General features: G+C 54.1%; 1 protein-coding gene across 1 annotated transcript in view; it reads left to right on the top strand.

Annotated features, from left to right (window-relative positions):
- Positions 1 to 11,903, top strand: part of MSI1 (musashi RNA binding protein 1) — a 33,301-nt gene that overhangs the window by 17,000 nt on the left and 4,398 nt on the right. Inside the window, exons 5-10 of the mRNA XM_009287524.1 lie at positions 2,730 to 2,778; positions 4,815 to 4,897; positions 5,539 to 5,656; positions 7,281 to 7,361; positions 8,650 to 8,706; positions 11,842 to 11,899. Of these exons, the coding sequence (XP_009285799.1) occupies positions 2,730 to 2,778; positions 4,815 to 4,897; positions 5,539 to 5,656; positions 7,281 to 7,361; positions 8,650 to 8,706; positions 11,842 to 11,899 (446 nt within the window). The remainder of the gene's footprint in view (positions 1 to 2,729; positions 2,779 to 4,814; positions 4,898 to 5,538; positions 5,657 to 7,280; positions 7,362 to 8,649; positions 8,707 to 11,841; positions 11,900 to 11,903) is intronic.

The following is an 11,903-nucleotide window of genomic DNA, read 5'->3' as shown; positions in this document are numbered from 1 at the left end:
TCAGCGCTTTGTGCGAGGGTCTGCCCGGGTGTTTGGGCAGTGCTGGGCCTTGGGGATCCCTGCGAGCTGAGGCAGCCGGTCCCCGTCCCCTCCCCTAGCTCCGGACCAGGGGAGGTGATGGCAAGAGCTAGGAGGGATCTGGCGTGAGGCCGGCCCCCCGGGGCAGAGTCCTGGAAATGGCTGTTCCCTGTGGATGCAGGTGAGGACTTTCTCCCGGCTCTGCAGTGTGCTCCGGTCTGCAGCCTGTCCCGCTGGCCTTTGTGGGCTCCAGGACTACCTCTGCAACCCCCCGGGTTGCAGGGCCCTGCTTTATCTCGCGTCACTGGCTGCGTGCTGTCTGAGACCACCCAGCTCATCTCACCTGTTGCCTTGGAAGGAGACAAGAAGATGCTCATGTATAGGTGTATAGGTTTAGGTTTTGTTGTCAATAAAAACCACCAGTTGTAGCTATACATAGAGCTGGGGCCCTAGAGTTGAGTGGGGTGAGACTATTTCACATATTATGTGTATATACGCATACATATACATCTATCTATCTTAGATTTAGCTCATAGCAGGAAACGGCTTTCAAATAGAGTACATGTTACTGTAAATCTGTTTTCACAAGATGTTTTGGGGTGTTGGGTAGACACCTGGTCTCAAAGCACCGGCAGAAGCTTGGAAAAAGGCTCAGAGGGAGGAAGGCTGCAGCTCTCCTCTCGGCGTACGGGGTGCGGTTTGGGATGAAGCAGTTGCACTTCTCCCGGCTCCAAGTGCTCGAGTGCTGCGGGAGCGTCTGGGCCGTGGCCCGGGCCATTGGTGCGAGGTGGTTTTGTGTGTGGACATGCGCTGGGCTCTGCCGCTTGCAGCTGCTACCGCTGTCCAGGCTCTGCGAAGAAGAGGTTGTTGCTGGGGTTGGTTGAACAGAGTAAGTCAGGGCTGTGCGCGTCCCCGCTGGGTTTTTCTTTCTCGTGCCCATCTCTTATTGCGATGGGTTTGTGGGCTCCAGCTACCCAAGTTGAAGTCTTCGGGAGCAGCACTGCTGCACAGTGCCATTGACACAGCTTTCTCCCAGTGTTTACTGGGGAGGACAGCTATGTGCCCAGCCTTTCTGAGAACTGGGTGGAGGAGCGGATCTAGCTTAAAAAATGAACAAAAAAAGACAGTAAAACTTCTTGAAATATTTTTAAGCTACGTCAGGTTTCCCCCCAGCACCATGAAGGCAAATGGTGCAGGGGCAGGAGCGAGTGGCGATGGGGAATGGCAGCGTGATGAGCTGGCTGTGTCTTGGGAAGCTGCTGAGGAGTTGCTTCGGGTCTCTGTGAAGTCTTACATCCCCCGTGGCTCCAGCTGGACGCCTGGCACGTTTCTCAGGTGTTTGTTGGCTTGGCCAAGGGAGGCTGAGCTGGGACAGGAAGAGCGCGGGATGAGCGGGAGTCAGGTTGTCTGTTGTCACCTGGCTCTTGCGGGGTGGACGTGTTGGACAAGCCTAAGGGCATCAAAGACAATCTCTGCTCGTAGTGGCACTGGAAACGTTAGCAAGGGCTGCTTCCATCCTTGTGGCACTGAGGTGGAGCCGGGTGTCCTGATTTGTCCTGGGGGGGCTGAGGCTAGGAGCCCTCTCCCTTCCCTGACTGGGGCTGTGGGCTTTCCACGAGTGAAGCCAGTAGCTGCCTGCACGGGGGTATGGGCAGCGTTCTGCCCTCACCGACAGGCTGTTCAGAGAAGGCAGCAATGCAGATGCTTCCTGGGGACAAGGCAAGGGAGTAATCCTTCCACAGAGTCGGGGGCGCACGGGGCTCGCTGCTCGGGGAGCGGCTGTCTCGCACGGAAGAGGAGGAGGAGGGCCGGGGCAGCTGCTGGCCGGAGACTGCCACTGCCTCCCCTGAGCACTTGCATGTCCAGTTTCATAATCGGATTAAGGCAGTGGTATTAGAGAGGAGGGATGGGTCAGTGGGACAGGTTTACACTGGGGCTTACACGGAGGGGATTGAAGTGTATTTTTTAACCCTGCTCGGCCTGATCTGCGGAGCGGTGCAGATGCGTCTCTGCAAGGCAACACCCAGCGGGAAGATGGGGGGAAAAGTGGCACCAGGCGGTGATGTGCTCGCTGGGGAGGAGAGCAGCCCCAGGCCGGCTGGGGGATGGGATCCGGCCGCCCCTCCCCCCGGGAAGGCAGCCCTGCTCAGGCCTTGCAGTAAATTTGCTCTAATTACAGCCTCCAGCAGTGGGAAACCTCACTTAGAGGAAAGGCTCCTCTGGGGTGGGGGCGGGGGCGCTTCCCAGCTTTCCCAGGCAGGCTCTGTTGTCTGAGGCCTCCGCTTCCCCTGTCGCTGGGAGGCCCCTTATTCCTCTCCCCTCTCCAGCTTTGCTTCTCTCCCCCCCTTTAATTCTCCTCTCCTTTGAGGCTGGGATTTGGGAACAAAGCCTTCCCTGCTCCTTGCCCCCCGGCTGGAGCCGCAGGCAAACAATCGGGGTCGCTTGCTGCCAGGGGCCGGGCCGAGGGGGCTCAGCTCGGCAGCACCTGCCCCGGGCTGGTGGGGGGACCATGCTGGTTGTGGCTTGGGGACATGCCTGGTGTGGGAGCTGGTGTGTATGTGTGTGCGCGCACACCCTGTTTCCTTCTTGGGGATGGGAGGTCTCATCTTGATCCCTTCTGGTTTGGGGAGGCCTGGGAAGCTCTGCACAAATGTGTTGGAGGATGCTCGTGGCAATGGCAATAATCTCATCTGGAGCTCTTCTCTTTGCAGGTGGACGACGCGATGCTGATGTTCGACAAGACAACCAACCGACACCGAGGTGAGAGCGGTCTTCTGGCCGTAGGAGAGGGAACTGCGGAGGGTTTGCCTCCTGCCTTGCGTAGGGAGGGGTTAGTATCCCAGCAGCAGGGCGTGCGGGTCGCAGCTGCTCTTTATCTTGCCTCCAGTTGCCCCATCCTTTTGCATCTGCATCCTTTACCAGTGTCCCTTGCAGCACAGAGAGCTTTTGTCCAGTGCGTTTCCTGTGCTGTAAACTTGCCGAGTTGCAGATATGTGAGAGGAGGCGGCCCCCTCCCCTGCCCACTTACCTCTGTGGCTCCAGCCCGCAGTGTGTGTCTTACCTTGTCCTGAGTAATCTGAGCTTTGGGAAAGCTGACACGAGAGCCTGAAGAGTGCCTGCCTCTCGCCCTTCCTCGGCCCGGAGCCCGCTTGTGCTCCCAGGTCACCTTTTCTTACCCGAGTCTTGCTGGTGGAGTCTGGTTACAGGATGGGAGCGAGGCTCTAATATTTGTGCTATCCGGACCCAGCCCACCCATGGGCGTCCCTGCCTCCCGCTTTCCCAGTGAGTCTTCAGACCGATTGCCCCGGAGCGTGGCAGGGCTCGACGCTAGCAAGCATTGCACCAGCTCAGAGATTTATTGGCCACAACTTAACCTGCAAACTTATGTTTGGTGTCTTCCAAATCAGGGCCAGTAACAGCCCTGTGCTGGGCCACTCTCATGTCTGTGTGTTGTTTGAACCACTTCCAAGCACCTCTGCCCCCGGATCAGTGAGGGAACGCTCCCTTCTGCTCTTGCTACACTGTGTGCCCTTCAGGTTTCTTCTTTTTTCTAAAGCCATTAAATCTACTCTGATTGCCTGGCCTAGGATGTTGTTCCAGCTTCATCTTAAAGAGGAAGTGTTAACCCCTGTTCCTCCATGGATGCCCCCCAGTCACTAGTCCAATTAAAGAGTTGTCGGGCGTTTCGGAAGGAGCAGGGAGGGCTGCTAGCCGCTGTGTCGGCAGCGTGGGGCTCTGTCCAGGGTGCAGCAGGCCTGGTGGGGGTCTGATGGGGCTCAGGACTGGTTTCGGCATCAGGGTTTTGCTCTTGAACTCCCGAGCCCCTCCGCTCGTGGGTGTTGAGGTGAATGGTGTGTAACCTGGGCACAGACAGACAAAGGAGTTTATGGAGAGAGAGTTTTCTGGCAGTATGGAGAAAAACTGGGGTTCTGGGCAGCAGATCTCTGTCTGTTTTTAAAAGTTATTTTAAAGCACCATGGAATTGGCCAGTTCTGGAAAGCGGAAGGCTCTGCTTAATCCCAGCTTTCTTGTAAGGCAAGCTTAAAGACATCCTCCCACCTGCCTCAGTTTTCCGGAAGCGGCTGCAGTCAGCTGAGAGGAGTTTAGTCTGCCCACCGGAGCTGGTCTTTGCCAAAACTGTCAGCAAAGGGGTTGGTGAGAGAAAGGAGGTGTGAGTTTGGGCCAGGGGCCAGGAACATCCTGTCCTGTTTTACCCCGGATACTAACCTTACTTTGGTGAAACTTTACAAATCGCTTTGCTTGTGTGTATCTGTCTTGCTCTGTACAACTGCTTTGCTGATATTTGTCTGCTTATACAAGGCTTTATGACTGGTGACTGAAGAGGAAACGTGCAGGGTGTTATTGCTGGTGGGGTGCGTTTAGTGAGGATGGTGATGTCCTGGCAAGCAGCTGTTCATTTCTCCACCGACTTTCTTTGTGTGAGCGTCTGTCTGCTGGGATCCTCCCGAGTATTATCAGCCACGTGGTTTGCCTTGCAAATAGCAAAGTTTAAAAAAAATACACTTCATTTTGAGAGCAGTTGGATTCAGAGAGGGTGGGAAGTACAGGATGAGGAGGAAAAGGGAATCTATAAGGGGATGCTCCTGTTCTTCTTGTGTGTAAAAGCAGGATTTGCTGGAGAGGGAAGATGACTGACAGCTGTTTTAGAAAGGGCTGATTATACCATCCTAGAAGCCTGTGGCTCCTTCTCTTCTCCTGCCAATAAAAGGACATGGGTAGTGTGTGCAAATGGTCCAGAGCTCTGACCTGATCAAGGAGTTTTGCCTTTTCTTCAGGTTTTGGGTTTGTCACATTTGAAAGTGAAGACATTGTGGAAAAAGTGTGTGAAATCCACTTCCATGAGATCAACAACAAAATGGTGAGTGTCTGGGGCAGAAGCCAGGGGAGAAGGGACAGAGACATGGGATGGAGAAGGGGGCAATGGCACAGGGGCAGGGTGTGAGGCACTGAGGTCCTGACACACTTTCTCTGCAGTGGGGAATTGGATTGAGTCTTTTCCCCAAAATCACAGCAGCCAGTCTGAGAAAGAAACTCGCAGTGTGGAGGTGAACCAGGACAATACTGAGCTTTCAAGGAGAAGAGCTAACTGTAATGAGGAACTGTGTAGTACTTCGAGGTTTCAAAGTTACATGAAACATCTTGGTGGCCTGGGAAGGGGGCAGGTTTTACCTTCATTCAGAAATGAGGAAAATTAGGCTTCAAGGCCCCTGGTGCAGGGCCAGGCAGAATGTCAAGGGCAGACCAGGAGGAGAAAAGCAGTGTCTGAGCTCCCCATTGCCTGTGGTGGCTGCAGAGCGAGAGGGAAGGCTGGCAGCATGCAGGCCAGAGGCAGGGACGCAAGGGAAGGACAGCGGGACGGGCTGCTGGCGGTGGCCAGGGCTGGGGAGTGCCGTCACGGCGGGCAGCCCTGCCTGGCCTGCAGCCCAGCTGCTGCCTGTGCTCTGTGGCAGCGCGCTGTGCCGGTGGCGGCTGAGCCTGATCCTTACTTTCTTGTGGCAGGTGGAGTGTAAAAAAGCCCAGCCGAAGGAGGTGATGTCCCCAACGGGCTCGGCACGAGGGCGGTCCCGAGTCATGCCTTACGGGATGGATGCCTTCATGCTCGGGATCGGTATGCTGGGTAAGCCCAAGGACAGATCTCCTGCCCAGCTCCCGGTCGTGCCAGGCAGCAGCTTAGAGGTTTTATTCCGAGAGCGGGCAGGGCGGCCAAGGGCAGCTCTCCCTGATGCAAGGCCGGGGACGCTGGGGGGACGCTGAGACCTGTTTGCGATCACAACTTGCCCTCTGGTGGCACCTGGAAAAACTGCAAGCTTGTCACTGCTGCCCTGTGACAGCAGGAGCTGGCCGGACGCAGCCATGTGCTGGGCAGCTCTGGCCCTCTGCAACTCCGTTAACGGTCCCGCAGTGCCATAGCATATAGACTGTAATTCATCAATGGCTCTCGTGGAATAGGATGTAACTACACAGCTGAACCGAGTGTGGAGTAATCTGTGCCCAGGCATCTTCCTCCCACACTTCTACAGGCTTTCTGGTGAATTAGTTGATTAAAGAGCCCCCGAGCTTCCACTTGAAACAGTGGTCCATATAAATGTCCTCACTGCCATTTAAAGACTATAAAAATGCCCTTAAAGTTCTAGTTAAGCTTTGTCTCGCTTTGTTCCCTCCCTCTCAGGGACAGCAAGTATCTGGTATTGCAAGGAAAACCATACACTTACTGTGGGACTGTCTTGTAAGGAGAAATTGGTGACAAGCAGGCTGGGTTTCATGCCTATCAATGATTCTAAGGCAAATGTGTTCAGATAAAAGATTACAAAAAAGAAAAAAGTCCCTTGTAGCCCCCACTTCCAGGTCTATAAACCCTCGTGCCTGGACCTGAGAGTCAAGCATGATCCTTCCAGCGCGGGTGCTGTTCCTGGCTTCTCTCCCTCCCTCTGTTCGTTCTAGCCAGGCTTGAGCTGAACCAAGGGCACACTGTTTGCTCAGGATCATCGCTGGTGTTGCTGGGCAGGGTGTACTCAGCCTGGCTCTCCTTGCTAAGCCTACCGAGTAGCAGTTAGTCACTGAACAAAACCCCAAAAAGGGCATTTTTTCCCCAATGTTTTCACTTGACTTATTGAAGGAAAATAAAACTCCAGCCTGTGGTTTTGGGTTTTGCCTTTTCTAAGCCATCTGAATTTAAAGCAGCAAGGCTCAAGCTGAGTCACTGGGAAATCTACGTACTCATGTCTTGGGAGATCTCAAATCAAATATTCATCTCTCAGTCAGTGCCCTGTGTTCTCACAGGCTCGTTCTGTATAGGTGGTCAGCTTCCCGGGGAATGGCAGGAATTGTCCTCCCACCCAGCGCCAGGAAGAAGTGCTCTGCCTGCATTCGCCAGCACTTCTAGTGCAAAAGTGACTCAGAGCTATTCAGCCGTTCACATGCCCCCAAACTCCCTGATCTCCTCCTATTTGTAAATCCAGCTGATGCATCAGAAAGCCTTAGTCTGCAGAGCTGTGAGTTTCTGAGAAGGAAATCGCCATGTCCTTACATGTTTGGAGTGAGGAAAAAATTAAACGGGCCTGCTAAAACTCTTCTGCAGACCCGCATGTGTGCAGACTCTGCCCGGCAATTTCCTGGGGTTTCTGCTATTAGCCCTATTCGTGCTTTCTAACACTAATGGTCACACTGCTCGTGAGCTGCCAGGCACTGAGGACATGGACCCTGCGAGCTTGCTGTAACAGAGCCCTTTTGTCTTCCCCCAGGTTATCCAGGCTTCCAAGCTGCCACCTACGCGAGTCGAAGTTACACTGGCATTGCACCTGGCTACACTTACCAGTTCCCTGGTGAGTGGTGTTCCCTGCTTGGTTTTTTTTGGTCTGCCTTCAGGTGACAGGAGTCCCTGGCATGATCCATGACCCAGGCTCTGCCCCTTTCACCCTTTCCCCTGTTTGGTCTTTCTTTAAATTGGAGACGGGTGTGGAAGGGGGAGGGGAGAAGCCCTGGAATAGGTGGGAACAGCCTGTCCTTCATTAGGATTATCCTCACATGCCAGTGGCAGGAAAAGCCCAAGGCTGCTCTGATGCCCTTTAGCCTCCTCCGCAGGGCTGCTGCTGTGACACAGAAGGGCCCCTGCAGCTCTGCCTGTCTCGCTGCCTTTGTGTGTGTCTGTCTCTCTTTACCAGAGTTGCCACCGCTCTGAAAGTAGCACAGATTTTTAAAACGTGGCTTTCCATGGGCCAGGGAGCTGCTAGGCACCCGAAACACAGGCGCCTGCAACGCTACAGTTGTGTTCTGAACAGTGCCTGGACCACTCACAGCCACCAGAAAACATCTGCTGGGGCGGTGGGCTGCAGATCCCCCGCAAACTGGGTGGTTTCAAGCTCCCAACCCTGCCATGTGCTCAGAACATGGACTCTGCGATCAATGGCTGGAACCTGCTGTGCCGCAGCTGCTCAGAGCTTTCTGGGGCCTCTTCTCCCTCCTGTTCTCTGCGAGGCAAGGGAACAAGGCAGAGCACACTCAGGGAAAAGAATGTCTTGCTATTTTCTAGAGAAGTGGCAACTCCGAGCATCCCTTCCTTACTCCATCCCTCAGCGTGATGATTTATATATGAAGCCTTGATGTTAGGGGCTGGGAATGGGAAGTTTTCTCTTCGCCTGAGGCGAGCTCAGGCTGACTGTGTCTGAAAGTTGCTGTTGCCTCCTAGCTGTCTGGAAGCTCTCCGTGAATTCAGTTTATGGGTCTCAGTCATAGTGGCTTCGAGTGCCTCATTGGAAACCCATGCCCAGATGAGCGTGGCACGTGCTGAGCACCCACTGGCATGGCAGCCGAGAGGTCAGATTGGATGGGTCGCAGAGCGGTGCTCCAGGGCAGACCTGAGGCTGCACAGCGAAGCTTGCACTTGCCCTGCCTTGGCCAGATTTATTCTAAGGGTAAATGGATCCTTTCAGTCTCCAGGGCAGGAGTCCAGCACCTTTCAGCACCAGTTATAAATTAGTTTAAAGAAGGCACTGGCCTGGTCACACTCTGGCTGCAGGCTGCTCCCCCAGCGGACCCTGGCTGCTGCCTCTCTGCGGGGTCTCCCTCGGGGCATTTGACGAGTTCCTAAGCTGTCTTGCATTTCATTTTTAGAGTTCCGTGTAGAGCGGACCCCTCTCCCGAGTGCCCCCGTCCTCCCTGAGCTCACAGGTCAGTCCCGCTCATTTCCTAAACTCACAAGCTGGAAGGGGAGAAGGGGGCTTTGGGCTGTTCCAGTGGTGTTGCTGCTCCACAGCCTGGTGCAGTTAGACTGGAAATGTTCCTTATTTCCTCTTCCATCTGTATGAGCTCCATCCAGAGCTGGGGCTGGAAAGATGGAGAAGCAATCAGTGCCATGTGTCTTGCCTCTGAGAAGGGCAATGCAGTCATACCAAATGAAGGCATGTAATCCTTAGGTGGCTGCTCCTGCTGCTTGCCTCGTTTTTAGCTCCTCGCCCCAGGCTGGGTGTAAACCAGATATGGAAAACTGCAGAGAGCAGGGTGACTTCTCAAAGGTCTACAAATGACCTTAACCTTAGCTGCTGCAAGGACGAGATTTGGAGTGCTGGGAGGAGGGAGAGGGTGTGGGGGCACTCCTGGTTACTCTAATCCCATTGCCCTGTGCAGGAGGGGCTGCAGGGAACGCTCTCCCTGCTCCGGGTGGTACAGCTCCCCAGCTACTCCCACACGGGCTTCCCGGACAGAAGCGAGTGTGGTGGGACTTTACTGTAAAGTCCCGCAGTGCTCGTGGCGAACTGTGGAATGAAACGGGGGCAGAGGACTATTCTCCAGGGACTAGTCCTGGCTCAGTGTCCTCACAATGCAAATACTCTCTGGATCCTCAGCCCCTGGGTTGTGTGCAGTGTGTTCTCTCTAGGTGACGTTCCTTCTGTCGACTTTCCCTTCCACAGCCATGTTTTCCCCAGCTCTGTCCTGTCCATGGTTTTTGTCGTAGAAAAGCAGCTTTGTGTAGCACCCTGCTCCCCGTGTGCCATCTCATTTCTGTGGTGTTCCTCCTCTCCAGCGCTTCCTTGCCCCCACCTGTTTCAGAGTTTGAATCTCTCTGCAATGAGGGTGTGGAAAAGCTTCCTGAGAAGCTCTCCTGGAATTAACAGTACAAAGAGGCTTGAAAGGGGGTTTCTGTGGCACAGAACCGTGTCGATCCTCAGGGAGCCTCCGTTCCTGAGGATGCTGAGGTTGGCAGCCACCAACAAACAAACTGCCCCGAGGGAGGCAGGGGGAGACTAAATCCTAGCTCCCTCTTAATAAAACCCTTCCCTGACACCATGTATGGAACTGCACAAGCACCTGACCCCCACCTCTCAGCCTTTTGGTTGCCAAGCAAAGGAGATGTGGGTCCAGTGTGTATTTACATGTGTCTTTTTCATCAAAACCATAAAATTTGTAGAGGAATGTTGGTGACCTGGCAAAAGTGCTTTTCCCTCCAAGGTCCACCCCCAGCTGCGCTGTGCCTCTTCCTAGTGGAGGTGAATTGCCCGGGGCCTGGCTGTCACCGGTGGCTGGGGTGCACCAGGGCTCTGTACAACAAGAAGTTATTAATGCTGCTGTCCTGGCTGGGTGCCATGTTAGCTTACAGTCCTGAGTGTCTCGCTGAAGTACCAGCTGGGGATCGTGGCATTCTTCCCTTCCCGTTACGCTTACCTACTGCTAAACAGTCACTGTGCAGCCTCTTGGCTAGGCCAAGAGCTGCGATTCCCACGTATAGGCTGGAGTTGGTCCCACGAAGGGCAGGGCCCCCTTCGTTCCTACAAAGGCCCAGCGAGCTGTGCAGTGCTCGAGGGCCCTTGTGCCTTCAAGTGGATGCGTGCGTGTAAATGGGCTGCGCTTTATGGGCTTGGCAAGCGGAACTGAGATGAGGGGATGGCACAAGCAGGGATGATTGCTCCAGCACGCAGGGAGCTAACATGCAGGTGCTTTGTCATCACAACACAAACCTGGTGTCTCAGTAGATTGCAAAGGCAAGAAGGGTTTTTCGTGCAAAAAGAACTGGAGTCTTTTTGAGAAGACCTGGCCTCCTTTCTCAGTAAAACCACATTCATTCAGCTGGGTGTTAGGGACTTGAAGCAATGATGGGGCAGGAGGGTGGCTGCCAGCAGCCTTTCCTCCCTGGAACAGCATCTTTGGGGGTGATGCGAAGCAGCAACATGCTCACATTGGCCCAGGGCCTGTAATGAGCGGCTAACCCAGATATAAGCCTCATATGACGTTTGCTTGAAGCAGGCTGGTGCCTGCTACTAAATATTCCCTTATAAGCTAGTCTGGGTTTCAGACTTAACGCGATTGATTTGTTCTGACCTCTTTTTATGGTGCTCTAAACAGAATCACAGTGAATTTCACATTCAAGCATGAAATGCTGACCCAGTCATTTTAAGGGCAAAGAGAAACATACTGGCTAGATGCCTCCTGCCCCGAGGGCTGGATGCCTGTGGCAGTAGAGTTGGGAATTAGAACTGCTACATATAAATTAAGACTTACTGTTTTAATTAAGCCATTTCTAGTTCCTGCTCCCTAGGTATATGTTTCCTGCTCTTCTACAGTGAACAGCAAGGGGTTGAGCAGTTCAGGAGCAAAACTCAGAGTGGGGAGGATGGTGCATCCTGAGCAGAGTAGAGAAACAGGGAGAAAGAGGCTATTAAACTCTTATTCAAGAATAGTACCAAGGGGCAGAGAGGAGGGGCTGAGCCTCAGGACGCTTAGCTGCCAGCTGCTGCGTTTCTCCACATTTACAGCCAAAATCTGGATCTGTAGCTTCAGATTAACTGCATCTCGCAAGCTAAGTAGCGACAGGATACATCTGAAATTGCCCACTTCTGGTTCAGCTCTTCCACGTCGTGCCCTCAGCTGCGCCAGGGTGTGGGCTTAGCAGAGCATGGCTAGTAGTTCCCCCGGACATTCGCTGTGCAAAAGGTACCAATAAATGCAGGGCTGTGCACTCCCCTATTGTCATTCTCGGATGTCCTGTGTGATGCGCTAAGCCAATACGTCTGTGCGGGCCTGGTATTTTGCAGCAGGAAACGAAGGCTCCTGTTGAGGAGTTTCCCGTGTAGCCACAGTGCCCCTGAGATGCCTGTTCCTTCTTTTCTAGCAATCCCCCTCACTGCGTATGGACCAATATAAATGCAGGGCTGTGCACTCCCCTATTGTCATTCTCGGATGTCCTGTGTGATGCGCTAAGCCAATACGTCTGTGCGGGCCTGGTATTTTGCAGCAGGAAACGAAGGCTCCTGTTGAGGAGTTTCCCGTGTAGCCACAGTGCCCCTGAGATGCCTGTTCCTTCTTTTCTAGCAATCCCCCTCACTGCGTATGGACCAATGGCGGCAGCAGCGGCTGCGGCAGCCGTGGTGCGA

Source organism: Aptenodytes forsteri, unplaced genomic scaffold (assembly GCF_000699145.1).
Source record: "Aptenodytes forsteri isolate BGI_AS27 unplaced genomic scaffold, ASM69914v1 Scaffold297, whole genome shotgun sequence".
NCBI lineage: Eukaryota > Metazoa > Chordata > Aves > Sphenisciformes > Spheniscidae > Aptenodytes > Aptenodytes forsteri.
Note: the sequence above shows the minus strand (reverse complement) of the source record. Positions and strands in the feature narration are given on the sequence as shown.